Source organism: Macaca thibetana, chromosome 16 (assembly GCF_024542745.1).
Source record: "Macaca thibetana thibetana isolate TM-01 chromosome 16, ASM2454274v1, whole genome shotgun sequence".
Taxonomy (NCBI): domain Eukaryota; kingdom Metazoa; phylum Chordata; class Mammalia; order Primates; family Cercopithecidae; genus Macaca; species Macaca thibetana.
In genome coordinates this window covers 75,401,887-75,421,977 of record NC_065593.1, presented here as the reverse complement: position 1 = coordinate 75,421,977, position 20,091 = coordinate 75,401,887, and the positions used below count along the sequence as shown (strand labels likewise).

The window sequence follows — 20,091 nt, the reverse complement described above, 5'->3', positions numbered from 1 at the left end:
GCACTTTGGGAGGCTGAGGCGGGCGGATCACAAGGTCAGGAGATCGAGACCATCCTGGCTAACGCGGTGAAACCCCTTCTCTACTAAAAATACAAAAAAATTAGCTGGGCCTGGTGGCGGGCACCTGTAGTCCCCGCTACTCCAGAGGCTGAGGCAGGAGAACGGCGTGAACCCGGGAGGCAGAACTTGCAGTGAGCCGAGATCGTGCCACTGCACTCCAGGCTGGGCAACAGCACAAGACTCCAACTCAAAAAAAAAAAAAAAAAAAAGAGTCAAATTCTTTCAGCTCTAAGTTAGAGGAGAAAACAGGTTAACTTATGTTTGACTAAGCAACAGGACACAGTTTTGTTGGATATAGATGACGTTACTTGCAGAAACGAAGACTTGGAAAAAAACAACTTCAAGCATTATGTGCAGGGCAAAACAAAGCAGAATGAAGTGGCTCAGGGTGAAGATGCTCTGCCTGGGAACAATGAAACTGAAAAACATGCCCTAACATTCCATAGCCAAAGTGTTTCTCTCAATTCTTGTGTGATTTGCTGATTTTCATCTTTGGACAAAATAGGAAATCCTGAAGTTTCAAGGACTCTGTTTCATTTAAAAAACATTAAAAGGCTTAAATGTGATGGAGATACAGTACAGATGACGTTCTTGGAAGCTGTCATAAAACACTCTACAGTCTTCCCGTGGTCACACGCTCCTGAGAGAGCTCGTCTTTGGGCTGCTTTAAGTCCCTGCTGATCCAAGCAGGACCCATGTAGGTGGGGCAGGATGGCCTGTGGTAACCCAGCTGCCATCATCTATGGACGGTAACGAGGTTTGTTGCTGAATTCACAAGACAATGTGTGACCTTCTGACATATGCCAATATTTTTCCATCTAGCATACTGTTTTGGAACACTTTATTAAGGAACGAAAAACATTGGCTGTGCTCATGAAAGTAATGAGTCACAGAGTAGTGACGAAAGAGAATGATGCTGTTCAAACCCGAACCTCAGGCCAAATGAGATTTATTACTAGACAGATTAAATAATATAGGTGACTCTGAAAGTCCCAAATCCTGGGATTTGCATGGCTTTATCTGGAAAAATTACTTTGGAAATCAAATACAATTTCCCAGCTATAGGGCTTGACTCTGCTAGTTACCATCAGTAAGATCAGATCATAACATGGACGCATGGTATGTTAAGTAAGAAACAAGCTCAGTCTTTATTCCCTTCACCATAACAACCCAATAAAATGGTTAACTTGGATGAATGTCAAATCTTACAGCCCTCTATTATTTCAGCCTCTATAAAAACAAATGAGTAATTTGAGGTGTTGAGAAGATACCTTCTTGTAATTATGATTACAAGATTCTAATCATGAGAACAAATTTAGTGCAGCATGTCTTCATAAAGACCAACCAGCCAGAGCTATTAATAGAAAAGCCTAGAGCCATTTTAACATGAAGTCTAAACAGAAGCAAAAAAGAAAAGAAGATAAAATGTGCTTCTTTAACTGATGCACTTAGTGGATAACCACAGCAAAGCTATGAACATCCTTTGAGCAGAACACCTTTTCCTCTCTTGATCCCATTCTTCCTTATTTCTTATTTATTTTATTAGATAATGAGTAATGTTTTCTCTTTCTCTGAATATGTTTCTGTGGAACCAGCTAAGCAAATGTCCATGGTGCCCAAGGACCAAATCCAAATTACCTTCTTTTAAAGTCCATTTGATTGAGCCTGTCCTCTTGCTGACAGCATGTAAACTTCCATCCAGCGTTGACACAAACAACAAGGTTTCAGGAAGCGTCACTGTGCTGGTATTTCCAAAAATCTGCAAGGAGATGTAGAAGAATCTTCATGTTGATATGATTCTTCACCTTGGGCATGTACAATCACAGAACCCCCACCCCCAAGGTTATCCTGCTAAAACCCTCCATTTTACAGATGAAGAAATGGAAGGTGGAGAGCCTAAATTCCCACTCACTCAGGACTAGAACCCAGGTCACCTCATTCTAAGCAGTGATCCTGCCTGCAGACAGGCAGGCTCATGACCTCACATGACAAGGACAAGAATTCTGAAATAATCCATGGGCAGCCTCCGCTGAAATAAAGGGGCAAAGTATGCTTAGCTTTCTGACTTCCTTCTCTTGGGTCTATTCTATTCTCTAAAACCTGATCATCTCATAAGACGTTATGATAAAAAAGAATGCCAACACCCATGCATACACACACTATGAAATTTTAAAAAGCAAAGAATTAGGGGAAAATGCTTAAAGCAAAATAGGAAAACAGCTTTCATTATACAAAGAATTTATAAAATAAAACACCAAGATTCCAATAAAGACATGTTATAAAAGTAAACGAATAAAAAGCATAACCCCAAAGTGGTCCTCACTTAGAATAAAAATAAAATTTAAATTAAAATGTAACTTTTTTCTCAGCAAACTTAAAACAAAACAAAAAACATTTGAAAGGAAATAGCCAAAGGCTGTGAAATTTCTCATCCATCGCTAGTAGCACTGAAAATTACTAGGATCATCTTTCTGGAAAATATAAAAGTGCTCATAGTTTTTGATTCTGTAATTCCACTTCTATACTCTAAAGAAATAACTCCAGAGACTGAAAAAGTTCTGCGCACAATGATACTTATGACATCCCATTTATAAACACAAAAACTGGAAAGAACCAAATTTCTAATAATATCTAAACGGCTAAGATAAATGAAGACATATGCTCAGTGAAATAATTATCACTAAAATAACACTTGGAAAAATCTACAATATAGAAAAATGCTGATATACATTATCAAGTAAATATAGAATCCAAGATTTGATATCCACTGTGGTTACAATTATACTGGACAGTTTTTTTTTGGCCTGCGTGTCCTCTGGCTTTGCTAGGAATTATACCCTCATTCCACAGGGTTTCCATGGGAGCAGGTGTGTGCACACATGTACACACATGGACACATTTGCAGGTGACAGCTGGTAAAGTTTCCTGGATAAGATTTCCCTTTTGAGGTAGGGGTCCCTTCAGCAACCCCACCCTTGTAATGAGCTTTTCTCTCCCTTTGTCACTATACTATCCTGCAAATTAGCTTTTCCCCCGGGGTCTTCAATTGAAAAAAACACAGGCCAATGCAACTTGCCTATACTGCAACAGTTTGAATTCTGGCACAAATGCTATTTTTGAAACACAGAAGTATGGAGCATTAAATGTAAAAGGATTGGGGTTATTTGTGCATGGGAGCCTGTTCCCAGAAGGCCCGGCTACTCTCAGTAAGAGCCAGGATGCCTAATTAATCCTTCAAAGGGACGGCCCCACAGGCTGTCTCCGGGGCAGCCTGAGGTGGCAGGACAAATACTCCGGGCTCCCGTATTCCTTTTCCATGGTGGAGACCCACCAGCGGAGGGAGTGAAACGGCTGCCAGAACTTTGCACAAGCTACCTCTTCGCTTTGCCCAGGGCCAGGGCCCACTCCCTGGAATGGGAGACAGGACAGCCAGCAAGCTGTGTTGCCAACTACCGAGTCTACTTTGTGCAAAGTCTCAAGTCTGAGGAAGAAGAGTGCTTTTAATTCTACCTTTGGAACTAGGAAATTAATCTCAGAGTATGAATCGGCTAGGAAAACGGAAGCCTCAAGGGTGGTATCTGCCCTAGCCGGGGATGCAAAGGTCACTGTTTGGGAGTGGTTAGAATTATTTCAGCCCAGAGGGTCCAGATGGTGACAAGCCACCTGAACCAAAGGTACCTGGGCCTGGAGAACTGTGGCCCTATGACAAGGTCACCGGGAGTTCATGAGTAAACTGGCTAAGTGAATTGGGGCTGTCTGCCACTGAGGAGGGGGAATGGGTGTGCAGCTTGGTGTGGGATGGCTGGATTATGTTAGGTGTGCTAGTCTGGAGGATGAATAAGTGAGAGGGCAAATTATGCATACCTGGGGCCAAGAAGTGGAAATCCCCTGCTGAGCCCTCGTCCACCCCTCAAAGTTCCCACAGGAATAACCACTCTGTACAACAGGTCTTGTTGGGGCCACACAAAAAATGAGTTAAACTCTGGGTGGCTAAAATGGAAATAAGGCTGGGCATGGTGTCTCACCCCTGTAATCCCAACATTTTGGGAGGTTAAGGCAGGCAGATCACCTGAGACCAGGAGTTTGAGACTAGCCTGGCCAGCATGGTGAAAACCCATCTCTACTAAACACATAAAAATTAGCCAGGCGTGGCGGCATGTGCCTGTAGTCCCAGCTATTCAGAAGGCTGAGGTAAGAGAATTGCTTGAACCTGGGAGGTGGAGTTTGCAGGGAGATTACACTAAGCCAAGGCTGCGCCACTGCACTCTAACCTGGGTGACAGAGTGAGACTCTGTCTCAAAGAATAAATAAATAAATAAATAAATAAATAAATAAATAAATAAATAAGAATAAAGTGGGAATAAGACTTGAGAGAGCTCTGTGAATGTGTTTTCTGCCACATGGAAAAAGCTGAATGAGAAAGACACATAAACAGAAAGCAGCCTGAGAAGAAACATGGCTGAAAAGACTGGGAGAGTCCACCCTGGTTTCCACAGCTCCTCAGGCCTCGCTAAGTTCTTGCCCTTGTGCTCAGAGACACTTCAGTCCTTACAATAAATTCCCCTCTTTGCTTAAGCCTGTGGAATTAGGTTTCTGTCACTTGCAACCCAAAGAGTCCCCACCACACACCCAATGACGAAATATGCAGATAGAAAAAGGGAAAAAAAGGGCCAGGCCTGTAATCCCAGCACTGTGGGAGGCCAAGGCAGGCAGATCACTTGAGGTCAGAGGTTCGAGACTAGCCTGGCCAACATGGTGAAACTTCGTCTCTACTAAAAATACAAAAATTAGCCAGGCGTGGTGGCGGGCGCCTATAATCCTAGTTACCCGAGAGGCTGAGGCAGAAGAATCACTTGAACCCAGGAGGTGGAGGTTGCAGTGAGCCTAGATCACGCCACTGTACTCTAGCCTGGGGGATACAGTGAGGCTCTGTCTCCAAAAAAAAAAAAAAAAAAAAAAAAGAGAGAGAGAGAAGAAAGGGAAAACAACACTGCAAAATTATAGCAATATTTCTTCTCTCATTTTTTAAACTTCCAATAATATGATTTGCTAATCTGTAGTGAATTTTTCACAAAGTAGAAAGAAGATGGACAAGCTAGCAGGTAGCAGAGAAGCTTGAATTTAAAGCAGCTTCGGCAAGCGCCTTAGTTCCATGTGAAGCACTTTCCACCTCAGGACAGTAGGCAACTCAACCACCTTTGATCATTAATCTCCACCAAACAAGGGATCAGAGTTTAGAAACACAGGGGTCTCCCAATAAGATTGTATGCATCCAAGAATAAGAAGAGTTTGCTGTTATTAAAGCCAACAGTACAACCATAATGAACTAAATGCCCCAAGTATATTAATACTTATCACAGTATTAATACTTAAAAGGGTTAATATTTACTAAAAGATATCAGTGCTCCTTTGCTACTAGTGGGAGCACTAGTGGAAACAAAAGCCACCTGCCTTGTCTGAGCATCTTGGAAGCCACTGGAAGAGCAACTGTCTGCGGTTGGTTCACGGATCAAAATAAAACACTAATCACGGCCGGGAGTGGTAGTTCATGCCTGTAATCTCAGCACTTTGGGAGGCCAAGGTGGGCAGATCACCTGAGGTCAGGAGTTTGAGACCAGCCTGGTCAACATGGTGAAACCCTGTCTGTACTAAAAAAAATACTAAAACATTAGCCAGGCCTGGTGGCAGATGTCTGTAATCCCAGCTACTTGGGAGGCTGAGGCAGGAGAATTGCCTGAACCCGGGAGGCGGAGGTTGCAGTGAGCTAAGATCACGCCATTGCACTCCAGTCTGGGTGACAGAGCAAGACTCTGTCTCAAAAACAAAAACAACAACAACACTAATCACATGACTAATTTAGTCTTGGAAAAATCTCAAAAATACAAGGTTTAGAAAGAAGCTGAATTTGGTAACTGAGAATTCCGTCAATCACAATGTCTACAGAAATGTCACAAACTATTACAACTGGCAGGTTGCTCTCTTCTTAAGGCTCTCAATGGTACCAAATCAAAACTCCTGGGAGCCACTTGGAACAGTGTTATTCTCTCATAAGGCAACTAAAAATTACAAATTTTCTGGCTTTTTGCCCTCTGGCATTTTTAAAAGCATAAACATGCCTGAGTTCAAATGTAGTTGCTATAGCTAACATGAATTAAACATGTTTCCAGATGCCTTGTGTGATACTGAGCACAGCTGAGAACTATTTGTACCTGAACAATGAAAAACGCTGCTTCACAAAGATGAACTTGCGCCTTGTTTTTGCCCAGCCATTTCAGTCCTCAGTGCTCACTTTTCTCTACAAGCAACATACCCTATGGCACACGCACTGGTTTCCAGAGAGCCTGAAAATGGAAAGAAAATGTCGAGTCTGCAGATCTGTGTCAAGTTAACAACTATTTGGAATTTGATTCAGTTTTAAAACTAGTAGTTGGGAGGTTAAAAAAAAAAAAGTGGAAAAATACTCCTGGCTTTGATGGTGACTTGTAGAAAGTAACCAATAGTAACTATGGAGGGTGGGAAGGGTAATGGCAGGCATCTAGTCTATCCTAAAACTAAACATCCATTAGCTAATTGGTCCTCACAGACATCAGACTCTGTCAAGCATGTGTCACTTAGCAGGCTTCAGTGGTATAAGGGTCCTCACTGCAGCCGTACTCAGCTAAGAGTGTAACAAGAGTCTCCCTCCCATGAAAGCCAACACAAGACCAGCACTAGATCCTGATGTTCAATGTTCTGATTATAAAGCAATGTTATGGCTGGACGTGGTGACTCACGCCTGTAATCCCAGCACTTGGAGAGGCCGAGCTGGGCGGATCACTTGAGGTCAGGAGTTTGAGACCAGCCTGGCCAACATGGTGAAACCCTGTCTCTACTAAAAATACAAAAATTAGCTGGGCGTGGTGGCGGATGCCTGTAATCCCAGCTACTCGGGAGGCTGAGGCAGGAGAATCGCTTGAACCCAGGAGGCTGCAGTGAGACAAGATCACGCCACTGCACTCCAGGCTGGGTGACAGAGTTAGACTCATCTCCAAAAAAAAAAGCAATGTTACACAAAATCCAGCAGCTTCCCCATTCATAAAATCCACCACTCGGCCGGGCGCGGTGGCTCAAGCTTGTAATCCCAGCTCTTTGGGAGGCCGAGACGGGCGGATCATGAGGTCAGGAGATCGAGACCATCCTGGCTAACACGGTGAAACTCCGTCTCTACTAAAAAATACAAAAAACTAGCCGGGCGAGGTGGCGGGCGCCTGTAGTCCCAGCTACTCGGGAGGCTGAGGCAGGAGAATGGCGTGAACCCGGGAGGCGGAGCTTGCAGTGAGCTGAGATCCGACCACTGCACTCCAGCCTGGGTGACAGAGCGAGACTCTGCCTCAAAAAAAAAAAAAAAAAAAAAAAAAAAAAAAAAAAAAAAAAAAAAAAAAAAATCCACCACTCACTCTGCATTTACTACAAGATGTAGAAGTGGCTATCAACTGCTTATGCAGAGATGATTGAAAGGCACATCACCAACAATTTAATCATTCCCTAATATTGTGAATTCAGCTGTTAATGCTCTTGCATTAATTAACTACTTACATATATTTCAGGTAAGAAAAAAATATTTTCTTAAATGCCTTCTGAAATAACTTCATTTAGAAAAAGTCTTCAGTAAAGAGAATTATGGACACGGGGCACATAGGTATTCAAACAGCACAAAAACAAATGAAATGGCCTCTAACAAAAAACCCGCCAGTTTCTAAACCAGCATTTGGGACTGACTGGTCAGGCAGGGAGGCAAGCTCATCAGTGGCTGGAGAACAACCAGCAAAAAACCCACAGCTTCCTGGACATGGTGGCTCATACCTGTAATTCCAATACTTTGGGAGGCCCAGGCAGGAGGATTGCTTGAGCCCAGGAGTTTCAGGCCAGTCTGTGCAATATAGGGAGACCCCATCTTGACCAAAAAAAAAAAATTAATTTGCTAGGTGTGGTGGTTTGTGTATGCAGTTCCAGCTACTCAGGAGGCCAAGGAGGGAAGACTGCTTGAGCCTAGGAGGCAAAGGTTGCAGTGAGCCAAGACAGTGCTACTGCACTCTAACCTGAGCAACAGAGCCAGACCCTGTCTCAAAACAAACAAACAAACAAACAAAAAACACCAGGGCTTGATTTCAGCAGCCTTATCACCGAAGTTTTGGCTTGTTTCCACTTACCACTGCACTGTCGCCCCCTGCAATGATAAGTACAGCACGGAAGACCCTGCAAGCTCCTCTGAGGTTCAGAACATATGAAAGCCGAATGTTCCTTATCAGGGGTTTCAGAAATGCTGCTTTTGCCAAAGAAACGCAGCTTGTCAATTTCAGACATACATTTCAAGAACTGATTCCCAGGTTAACTGACAACCTGATAACAAGGGTCAGGGCTAGGCGTGGTGGCTCATGCCTGTAATCCCAGCACTTTGGGAGGCCCAGGCAGGAGGATCACCTGAGGTCAGGAGTTCAAGACCAGCCTGGCCAACATAGTGAAACCCTATCTCTACTAAAAATACAAAAATTAGCTAGGCGTGGTGGTGCACATCTGTAATCCCAGCCACTCAGGAGACCGAGTCAGGAGAATCGCTTGAATCCAGGAGGCAGAGGTTGCAGTGAGCCAAGATAACGCCACTGCACTCCAGCCTGGGTGACAGAGAGAGACTCTGTCTCAAAAAAAAAAAGGAGTCAGAAATAAGATCATTAAAATGGCATAGACTTTTCACCTCTAAGTCAGTGGGAGGATACAGTGTCATGCACACATGTTCCATACCCACAGTTTTCCAGTGATCTACACTTAACGAGGTTTAAAATCTCTGTGTCATTTACAAAACTGGAGCATCTTACCCCTGCAAAAAAAAAAAAAGAAAAAAGGCGTGTACACACAAACACACACACATAGACACAGAAAACTTACGATTGTGAACTAGAGAATCACACACTTCTCAGATGGCATGTAAATGGATCAAGTCCAACCCAACTGTACATCCCTGTCTCTTTTTTCTTCTTTTTTCTGAGACAAGATCTTGCTTTGTCACCCAGGTAGGAGCACAGTTGAGCGATCAGAGCTCACTGCAGCCTTGACCTCCTAGACTCAAGCAATCCTTTCCCCTCAGTCTTCCAAGTAGCTGAAATTACAGGTGTGTGACACCAGCCTGGCCAATTTTTAAATGTTTTGTAGAGATGAGAGTCTCACTACGTTGACCAGGCTAGTCCTGAACTCCTGACCTGTAATCTTCCCACCTCAGCCTTCTGAGTTGCTGAGATTACAGGCATAAGCTTAAAATAAAATAAAATAAAATAAAATAAAAATAAAATAAAATAAATAGTTATCTGGCTGACTTACCTGATAATTAAAAAAAAAAAAAAGACTTAAAATAAAAATCTTTTCTACAAATCTTCTCCCCATCCCACCTCCACTCCAACAGACCACAGAGTTTATACAATAATCTGGCTAATAACAAAAAAAAACTTTTTTAGGAATATCACACCAATCTCTAGAATTTGTTCAGAGGCTGGTTTTTTTCTGTGTGGTGTTTTTGTTTGTTTTGCTAATAGTCCTCTCTGTTCATTGGATTACTGTGATATTGCATAATCCCAACATTAGTTGTATTTATTTAAGGTTAAGAAAGCTGCCGGGCACAGTGGCTCACACCTGTAATCCCAGTACTTTGGGAGGCTGAGGTGGGCGTATCACCTGAGGTCAGGAGTTCAAGACCAGTCTGGCCAATGTGATGAAACCCTGTCTCTACTAAAAATACAAAAATTAGTTGGGCATGGTGGCAGGTGCCTGTAATCCCAGCTACTTGGGAGGCTGAGGCAGGAGAATCGCTTGAACCCGGGAGGTGAAGGTTGCAGTGAGCTGAGATTGTGCCACTGCACTCTAGTCCAGCCTGGGTGGCAAGAGCAAAACTCCATCTCAAAAAAAAAAAAGAAGAAAGAAAGAAAACCATTCCTCCAAACTAAAAATACTTACATAATTTGAGCAAGGACAATAGAATATCATACAATACCATGTGTTCCTCAGTTCTTGGAACCTGCAACCTGCCAACAACAGCCAGGCTGCCTTTTGCAGTGCAGAGTTCCTTGCCAGGACTCAAATCTACTAGATGGTTGGCACAGAGGTAAAACAATAAATTGGCGTAAGTGTTCCTTTTAGTTGGCTAATGAATACACACTACAGTATTAAAGGTAAGACTTGAAACAGGTATGCAAGTGAGAGAAGGATTATATAACAAAGATTTCCAAGAAATTTTGTTTTACTGCCCAGTTAGGACATATGAAATCTTGAGAACAATTAAAAGTACATGTCGCTAAATGTAGAATAATGATTTCAAGTGGATTAGAATGTGCTAAGGAATTAGAGCTTATAATTATTAACCTTGGCAATCATGCTTGGAGGTGGGAAGGGCATGCTACACAGGGCAATGTGCCTATGCCAAAGTACCTATCAAAAAAGGCAAGATAAGGTTGCCTGTACATACATGTGGATGTGGTGAGGGGTGCTGTCTAGATGGATAAGAAAGTAGGGGCTAATAATGAGTAATGACAAATAGACTGGATTATTCTGCTGGCTATAACCGGCTGAAAGCCACAAGATGGATCAGCTGATTTTAAGAAATACCAATGAGACACTTTCTGGCATGCCATAACAGGACAGCAGTCCTACAGGGTTTCTTACACACACACACAAGCTCTCTCTCTCTCTCACTCAACCTGTGCAGTAACACCAATATAGCAGGAAGAAGTACCTCAAAATGGTATTCTACAACACAGACCCTTGAAAAGGAACTAAAGGATATTCAAAACAAGGACATCTGTGTCTACAATTCTTCTACTTGCAGCAATATTATCTATCTCAGACTATAAACTCAAAGCCTGGCCATTTGTGATTCTCTGCTTTATAAAGGCAGTCAGCAGAGTACCGCTTTCTAATACTATTTTATCACATGGTAGGAGACTGTCCCATCATGGCCAAAAAGACAAAAAGAAAAGTCACCAAAGCAGTAGAACGCTGAAATCAGTGCCCAGTAGGTGCAAAGGCCCATAACATAAAGCTCTCTCAGTGATTAAAGCAAGCCCTCGGAGTAAAAGTCTCACAATGATCAGGAGGGGCTCAACTCTCAGCTCACAAAGGACTGACTATCTTTGAAGTTATGTTAAGTAAAGACCTAATTACGACAGATTAAAAAAAAATTGTTTTGTTTTGTTTGTTTGAGACAGGGTCTTGCTCTGTCACCCAGGCTGGAGTGCAGCAGCACAAATCACAGCTCACTGCAGCCTCGACCTCCTGGGCTCAAGCGATTCTCCCTCCTCAGCCTCCCAAGTAGCTGGGACTACAGGCATGCACCACCATACCTGGCTTTTTATTTCATTTTTTTGTATGTTGCCCAGGCTGGTGTTGAACTCCTGGGCTCAAGCAATCTTCCCGCCTCACCTCCCAAAGTGCTGGGATTATAGACTTGAGCGGCCAGCCTACACAAAAGATTTTTATTCAAATCAAACCCTGTTCCCTGACCCTCATCTCATTTACACATACAGCAGCAAAGTACTTATACCCAAATATGAAGATTTCTATACAGCCACCTGAACAGTGAGTAACAGAAATTTCACTACTTTTAGTCTCCTGTCTATGGAAGGACATTCAGAACAGAATTAAAACATCAGCCATAGACACAAACAAAAGTCTTACTGTTTTAAAGATTTCAGTCCACTACTAAGTCATTCCAAATTCTGTTATACTTCGTTTACCTGCGTGTAGGTCAGCAATAATCCATCAACCATACAGTTCCTTCTAACCAGTCTATCGGCTGTTATGTTTCCTGATATTAAGTCAATAAAGGCAACCATGACATTTGCTTTGGATGGGAGTCAAGTGTCTAGCTGGGATGCATTAAAGGCCAAGGCCTAACTGAACGGCACTGTGTGGTTTCCAAACTAAGCAGCTGAGAGAGTTAAACTTTCAGTGTTTGTGGCAAGTCTGGCATATGGTGTAATTAACCACCACCCAAGACAGTTAGGACTCTTCTTCAGTTTAGGCTACTATCCTCCTTTAATAGATCTGATAAACAAAACAAAAAAAAAATTACCTCATAAATCCACGGTATTCCTGAATGCAAAGGTATGCTAATTTCACAATAGATGAATATAGTTCCCCCCACACTGGTTTTGGGGCCCTGGGCTGAGTGTCTGAGTTCAACCATTTGCAGTTCTGTTTATGTTCATGGTCACTCTGCCATCCACTTATATTGCCATCATTGGAAGAAGAAATATATCTGGGCATGAAAGGTGCTACATGAAATCATTTTCCCTGCCATGGTCAGGAAAACAAGCCCTTTTTCTCAGGGTGGTATCAAATCCCTAAGGTCCCTGAGGATCCCTGGGGAGCTAAGCCAAATCCCACATTTTACAGACATGAAAACTGAAACCCCAGGTTACATGATCATTTAGTGGCTGAGCTTTAGAATGCAGGTGTCGCTACTCTATTTTGTTGTCTTTGCTAAAGGGAAACAGCAACAACCAAGAAACATATTGGGCTAATTTACTTTAGTGGAGAAACATCCTAAACAAACTAAACTAATACAGGCCCAACAGATTATAAATTTGTATGTGCACCATCAGCCTTACAAAACGTCAAATTTTATCCATTTGAGTATGTCTACTCATGTGTAGTTAAACCTATTATTAAGAAGTCCCGGCCGGGCACAGTGGCTCACGCCTGTAATCCCGGCACTTTGGGAGGCAGACATGGGTGGATCACCTGAGATCAGGAGTTCGCGACCAGCCTGGTCAACATGGTGAAACCCCGTGTCTACTAAAAATACAAAAAATTAGCTGGGCGTTGTAGCAGGCACCTGTAATCTCAATTACTTGGGAGGCTGAGGCAGAATAATTGCTTGAACCCGGGAGGCAGAGGTTGCAGTGAATCGAGATTGCGTCATTGCACTCCAGCCTGGGTGACAAGAGGGAAACTCCATCTCAAAAACAAAAAAAATCAAAAAAAAAGAAGTCCTCATGGAGAAACTCCAAGGGGGAAAAAAAAAAAGAATTTAATTACATACCAAGTTTTTCAGTCCTGGTAATAGCAACTAATCTGAAACTATCAATTTTGCTCTTCACATTTAGGAATTTCTTGCAGGGGACAGTAGAGGAGTAGATAGCATAGTCAAGCAGAAAGTGGAAAAATACTCTAGTTAAATTAAAATTACCTACAAACAACTGTATTTATGACATAATTGCTACCCACACTGGCCAGATGTTGCCAAACTTTAGGCTAGAAGTACTATGAAATACGCCCCGAGTTGAGATATCTGGCTTGACTGACTTCTGCCAGCCAGGATTCCCACTGTTTGAAGTTGATTTGAGGATCACACACTTCTCTACTGGCCCAGGCCACCATACCACCTTCCTCTCTCCAATTAGCTGGATAATCCTTTAAGCCCATGCGGCTCCATACAACGCAGATCAACCAGTAGGGACTGTTTACTGCTTCTGGGATGTGTAATTTTTGAGATGAAAAGGACCGAAGAGATTACCTTACCCAACCCTCTCATTTCACAGGAAAGGAAATCAAGGCTCAGAGAGGTGAAGTGACTTGCCCAGGGCACCACAGACAGTTAACCATAGACACTGGACTGGAACCAAGGCCTCCGCCTCCCCGTCTAGTCCTTTTGCCCACTATGCCACATTGTAATTTCACTACTTTAAATCATGGTTCACTGAGAGCCAACGCCTAAATTACTTCAGGCCTGAAGCTCCCCCTTTGAATCCTGCTAGGGTAGATGAAGATCGGCACTCCACTTTGATATGAGGGTTGGATCTTTTGGATGAGACCAAAATGTAATTTTTAGAGTCTCTATAGAAACCCAATATACCAGCTGGCACTGCAAATTATACAGGGAGGGGTCCTTAAAAAATGTTCAGCATGAAAATTCCCGAGATCCCACTGTACATCTAAGTGGGTGGGAATAACACACAAAAAAGTCAAAGGTCACAGCCTTAATCACCATAAAAAAAATTCCTACAATACACATTTACCCAAACCAGTCTTTTAAAAAAAGTTTGTTAATTTTTATTTTTCACATTGACATATAAAAATTATATATACTTATGGTGTACAACATGATGTTCTGATATATGTATACGTTGTGGAATGGCTACATCAAGCTAATTAACATATCCATTACCTCACATACTTATCATGTTTTTGTGGTGAGAACATTTAAAATCTACTCTCTTAGCAATTTTCAAGTATATAATATGTTGTTATTAACTATAGTCACTATGTTATATAATAGATCTCCTGAACAGCCTAGTTCTAATGGGTTTAAAAAATGTCCTTTGATGAAGACGATGATAATGTGGCCACTGCCAACTCCTGTGATGAAGCCAACATTCTTTTAATGTCAGTGCCAAAGAAACGCGCATTACTGATCAGCACAGCACAACTCCTTTGAACTGTAAGGCCCATTTTAATGACCAACCATAAACTGATGGGCCTCACACAGTAAGCTATGACTGCTTCACTTGGTAGAAATAAGATGCTCACACAAAAGAAAGCATATTCTGATAATTGACTTTTTCTTGTCAATATTATATCAGATTTCTGTAATTTCAGCATAGGTTTTCTATTTTCTAGGCTTCTCTGACAGGCGATCTTTATGCATCCTCACACGTTTAAATAGAGATTGGAAAGCATAAGAAACTGCTGGGAAGACTGTGTTGGCACAACCAAACCTTCCAAGTTGAGGTTTGAAAACAGGACGCAGAAACAGGCGCAAAGCATGAGGAACCGGCTAAGAGCGAACAACGCTGCTTTCTGCTGCTTATCAAGTGGTCGGCAGGAAACAGAAGCAGGAAAAAATTACCAACGAGGAGACAGCAAACCTATGGGCTCAAAGAGGAGGACTTTCCAGACATCAAAGGAAGAACTCCCTCGTGAAAAGGGAAAAATGGCTGTCCCAGGCAGGAATGGGCAAGGGACCATACTACAAAATATTTTTTAAAAGTTTTTTATTTTTTACATTGACATATAAAATTTATATATATTTATGGTATACAACATGATGTTCTGATATATGTATACATTGTGGAATGGCTAATGGTCCTATCAATGTCCTATACATGTATACATTGTAGAATGTACAATGGTCCTATAAAGGACATTCTCTGCTGTCATTCTCAGTTTTCCCAGGAATCTCTCTTTCTGAAGTCATCACCCTGGTCAGCGTTCTGCCTAGCCTGGAAGTCATCCAATCTTTTTTTTTTTTTTTTTTTGAGACATTCTTGTTGCCCAAGCTGGAGTGCAATGGCGCGATCTCGGCTCACAGCAACTTCCACTTTCCGGGTTCAAGCGATTCTCCTGCCTCAGCCTCCCAAGCAGCCGGGATTATAGGCACGCGCCACCATGTCCAGCTAATTTTTTTGTATTTTTAGTAGAAACAGGGTTTCACCATGTTAGCCAGGCTGGTCTCAAACTGCTGACCTCAGGTGATCTGTCCACCTTAGCCTCCCAAAGTGCTGGGATTACAGGCATGAGCCACCGTGCCGGGCCACGTCATCCAATCTTATTGACAACTTCTCTAGGTCCCAGAAGTGGACATGGGCATCTGGACTGTGGGACAAGGTGGCGAAGTTTCCACATTTGTTTTTTCTTTTAAAAACTGAGGAATAACAACATCCCTCTAAACACTAAGAAAGCAAAATAAATATTGAGAATTTCAAAAGAGTTATACAAATATTAAGGGAGATTATTTAATACAGAAAAAATTTGTGGCAGCCACAGAAATCATCAGGAAGTAAACAAAACTCAAACACCTGACTATCCACTCTGTCTCAAACCTCCATTGCTTCTCATCTCTTACCCTCATGGGCAGACAGCAATAATGTAACAACTGGTGCTAGGAGACAATCAGGAATAATTAACGAAGAGTTAAAATATGTTTGGTTTGTGGTGTTCAAGAAGGAAGCAGTGCCCAGGGGCAGTAGCTCATGCCTATATATAATCCCAGCACTTTGGGAGGCCAAAGTGGGCAGATCACTTGAGGTCAGGAGTTCAAGACCAGCCTGGCCAACATGGTGAAACCCTATCTCTACTAAATACTCAAAAATTAGCTGGGCACGGTGGCACATCCTTATAATCCCAGCTCCTTGAGAGGGTGAGGCAGGAGAATTACTTGAAGCAGGAGATGAACGGTGTCGTGGGCTGAGATCGCACTACTGGACTCCAGTTTGGGTGACAGAGCGAGACTCCGTCTCAAAAAAAAAAAAAAAAAAAAAGAAGAAGAAGGAAGTAGAGTGTAACTGCTGAGAAGACTGTCAGTAAACATTACTACATTTTAAGTTATGGGATTGTATTTCAATCATTTGGAAACTCACCTATGATGCTGCTACTAAACGATTCAATAGATACTTGTTAAGCTCAGTGTAGTTCCTGAGCAGCATAATGTGGTTGTTAAAAGGGTAGATTCTGGAGCCAGACCACCTAAGGCAATCACTTACCTCTCTGGGCCTTGAGTTTCTCACCCATAAAATAGGGATAATGCTAACTAACTTTAAAAAGTTGTTGGGAAAAGCTTCTGGATAGCTGAACACATGGAGGTTCCTGATGGGTGGGGCATACCCCAAGGGCATGAGTTGTCCATGCCCCTTCCTGCACGCCTTGCCCTATGAGTCTCTTCATCTGTATCCTTGATAATAAACCGGTAAATGCAAAAGTCACCAACTCTAGTCTAATTGGATTGGGCTACACGCAGACTCTGAGGCCTGGTGTGAGGCTCACACTGTCTGCTCTGGTAGACAAGAGATCATGAGTGCTGGAGAGCACAAACTTGGGTGTGCTCTGGAGGTGGAGGCTTAATCTAGCTGAAAGAAACCTCTGGGAATGGATATCAGAAGATCTGGCCTTAATATATTTCCACTGTGACTAGCAGGCTTTTCTCCCAAGAAGGTGATCCAAAAGATGATCTAAACTAAAGCTGTATTTTAAATATTTAAACAGTTATTGGTTAGTTGGTTCCCTGGCTATCTAGCTACCAGTGCAGCATCATGCAGTGACCTATATGTTTAAGCTGTTAAATGTGCTACCCCCGCCAATAATGAGATAGACTTTCACGAAAACTGTGCAGTTGTGTGGATGTTTGTTTTCATGTTCCCTTAACCACTGCATATTGCCACTGAATGAGATGGATCAGTGGATATTTTAGGATGAGGTTAAAAACATTTTATTAAGTTCAACCGTCATTCGAATTACTTTTGCTATCCTGGAACATTACAAATTATGAAATAAAACAAGTATACATAATTAGTGGCTCCAAGTAGTTGCAGAGTTAAACATTTCCAGCTACAGCCAAATCTCCCTGGTATCTAACACTTTATTTTTCCAGAGCATTTTGACCTTTATATAAATCTTTTGCTTTTTTTTTTTTTTTTTTTTAATTGAGACAGAGTCTCGCTCTGTTGCCCAGGCTGGAGTGCAGTGGCATGATCCCGGCTCACTGCAACCTCTGCCTCCCAGGTTCCAGCAATTCTCCTGCCTTAGCCTCTGGAGTAGCTGGGATTATAGGCACGAGCCACCATGCCGAGCTAACTGTTTTTTTTTTTTTTTTTTTTTGAGACAGAGTCTCATTCTGTCACCCAGGCTGGAGTGCAGTGGTGCGATCTCGGCCCACTGCAACCTCTGCCTCCTGGGTTCAAGCAATTCTCTGCCTCAGCCTCCTGAGTAGCTGGGATTACAGGTGCCCACCACCCCACCCGGCTAATTTTTGTATTTTTAGTACAGATGGGGTTTCACCATCTTGGCCAAGCTGGTCTTGAACTCCTGACCTCATGATCTGCCTGTCTCGGCCTCCCAAAGTGCTGGGATTACAGCCATGAACCACCGCGCCCGGCGACCTTTACCTAAATCTATGCCACAAAGTCCTCTGTGTCCCTAGAATAATTCCATGAGCTTTTAATAAGAAGGTAAATGCTTAAGAAGAAAAAAGAAAAACGATTGCAAGGAGAGTTGAGTCAACGTAAGTAAAGCTCTTAGAACGGGCCTAATATACAGTCAGCTTCATGTAAGTGTCAGTTATTATTATTCATTAAGAACTGTATGAGACACTAGGATCTAATCACAACAAAAGAGATCTGATTCCTGCCTTCATGGAGCTTACAGTCCAATAGGAGACCCCAGGAATCGATAATGACACAAACATTAAATGACGAATTGTAGTAAGTGCCATGAAAGGGACATACTGGAAACTGCAAGAGCATAACAGAAGAAGAGGATCTGGTCTTGTGATGGTGGGGGAAGCACAGTGTTAAAGGAGATTTTCCTGAAGAAGTGATGTTTGAGTTAAGATCTATAGGAACGGAAGAAGGAAAGAAGAATTTCCTGGGCAAAGGGAATAGCCTATGCAAAATTCTGAGACTGCAGAGAATTTGTTGTGTTTGAGGACCCAGTGGACCAGTGTAGCTGGACAGAGAAAGCAGAGGGGATATGGGACACAGTGGGGTTAGGGGAGAAGTCCCAGCATGCACTCATACGGAGTGGGCCTCAAGGGTCAGAATCTTTTTTCACATGTCTTATTTGTTATCTGTGCAGCTGAAGGAAAGAACAGGAAGGTTGCTGTTCACATCGTTGTAAAGCCAACCTGGAAGGAAAAAACCCATTCCCCCTAAGGTGAGGTGTGTAATACACCAACCACAATCTGTTCACACTCTCAGGGAGTCTCCTCCAGTGTTTTCATTTATACTAACATTAGACTGATGTTGCCTAGCTGGTTTACAGCTGAATATTAGCAGAACACATCAGAACTTCGTAGGAGAGTGTAGTAAATATGGCTGTTTCTGTGATGAAATGTGGCCATCGGGATAAACCCCGATGAAGGTTTTCTTGCTTCCTGAGACTCCTTATTTGAGGCAGAGCCATTTCTCTGGCTAGCCATCACGCATGGAATCAGAAAGCTCCCTCTGAAGGGCTGAGTTAAACATGTACCTTCCTGTCTTTTTAATCTTCCAGGCTCCCCATCTCCACAGTACCTGCAGTCAGTGCCAGGACTATTTTCATTATAAGAGGCAGAAATCTCGGGGGTACTAAACTTACAGGACAAGGTAAATAATTGGCTCATGGTCTCACATTACTCAAGTAGGCTGGCAAGGACTTCAGGATTTGCCAATCTCTTCCAGGCACTCCCTGCCTCATACTTCTTCCTGTTGGCTGACTCTTCTATTTCAACTCCTATGTGCTAGTTCACTTATTCCAACCCCGCCCCTAGGCTGGACTCTTATCCTGCATATATACAGAAAGAAGGGTCCTGTTACACACAAGGCAATGCCACCACAAGGTCTATAAAACTCCTGCCTTCAAGGGGTTTGCCGTCTAGCAGGAGAGCCGTGTAATGCAGAAAAAAAGACGGCAAGTTCCATGGCCGAGCTTCCCAAAAGCTCACTTGGTATCATCCCCAGGTCCTGCACAGAGCAGTTCCAAGAGTCTGGGCCCACTCTACCCTGCTCGGCTGTCTTCTTACTCCTTGCCCTAACCTGTGTCCATATAGCTCCAAAACCTGTTATTTTATCCTCTCAAAACTCTTTGGTTTAAAAAAAAAAAAAAGTTCCTCAGGTATCCTCATGAGTCTGGAACATACAGATGCTTTTGGGGTGAATGAAGCTGACAGAAGATGAGGTGGGCACACAGATGCATGTTCTGGTTTGAGCTCTGGGCAAGTCATTAGATTTCTCTAGGCGTGAGTTTCCAATTTTAGAAAGTAAGAAGCCTGAGGTGTGGATGGTGGCTGCAGCTCTGAAGCATGACGATCCATGACTTACCAGACCCTCATCTCTCCTCAGGCTTTGCTGCAGCTTCTTCTAGCCCCAACCAATCAAAACATGCCCAAAATCCACATAAGAATTTGAGAGTTTAGAAGTCCTGATGCCTTTGAACATAGTCATTTCCAATCCTGGTCTTGCAACATCTAAGTGTCTCCACTTATCTCAAAATATTGCAACATTAGAAATTAGTAATAATCTGAGTCATTTTAAGGTT

General features: G+C 42.7%; 1 protein-coding gene across 2 annotated transcripts in view; it reads right to left on the bottom strand.

Moving 5' to 3' along the window:
* Positions 1-20,091, bottom strand: part of ERN1 (endoplasmic reticulum to nucleus signaling 1) — a 91,615-nt gene that overhangs the window by 57,128 nt on the left and 14,396 nt on the right. The window contains exons 1-2 of one of the 2 annotated variants that reach the window (XM_050764924.1): positions 6,270-7,138; positions 1,699-1,819 (exon numbers count right to left, since the gene is read on the bottom strand). Coding sequence is in view for 1 of the 2 variants with exons in the window: in XM_050764923.1 (XP_050620880.1) it covers positions 1,699-1,819 (121 nt within the window). In the remaining variant the exon portion in view is untranslated. Of the gene's footprint in view, positions 1-1,698; positions 1,820-6,269; positions 7,139-20,091 lie in introns of those variants that run through there. The other variant, XM_050764923.1, reaches the window with a different exon arrangement.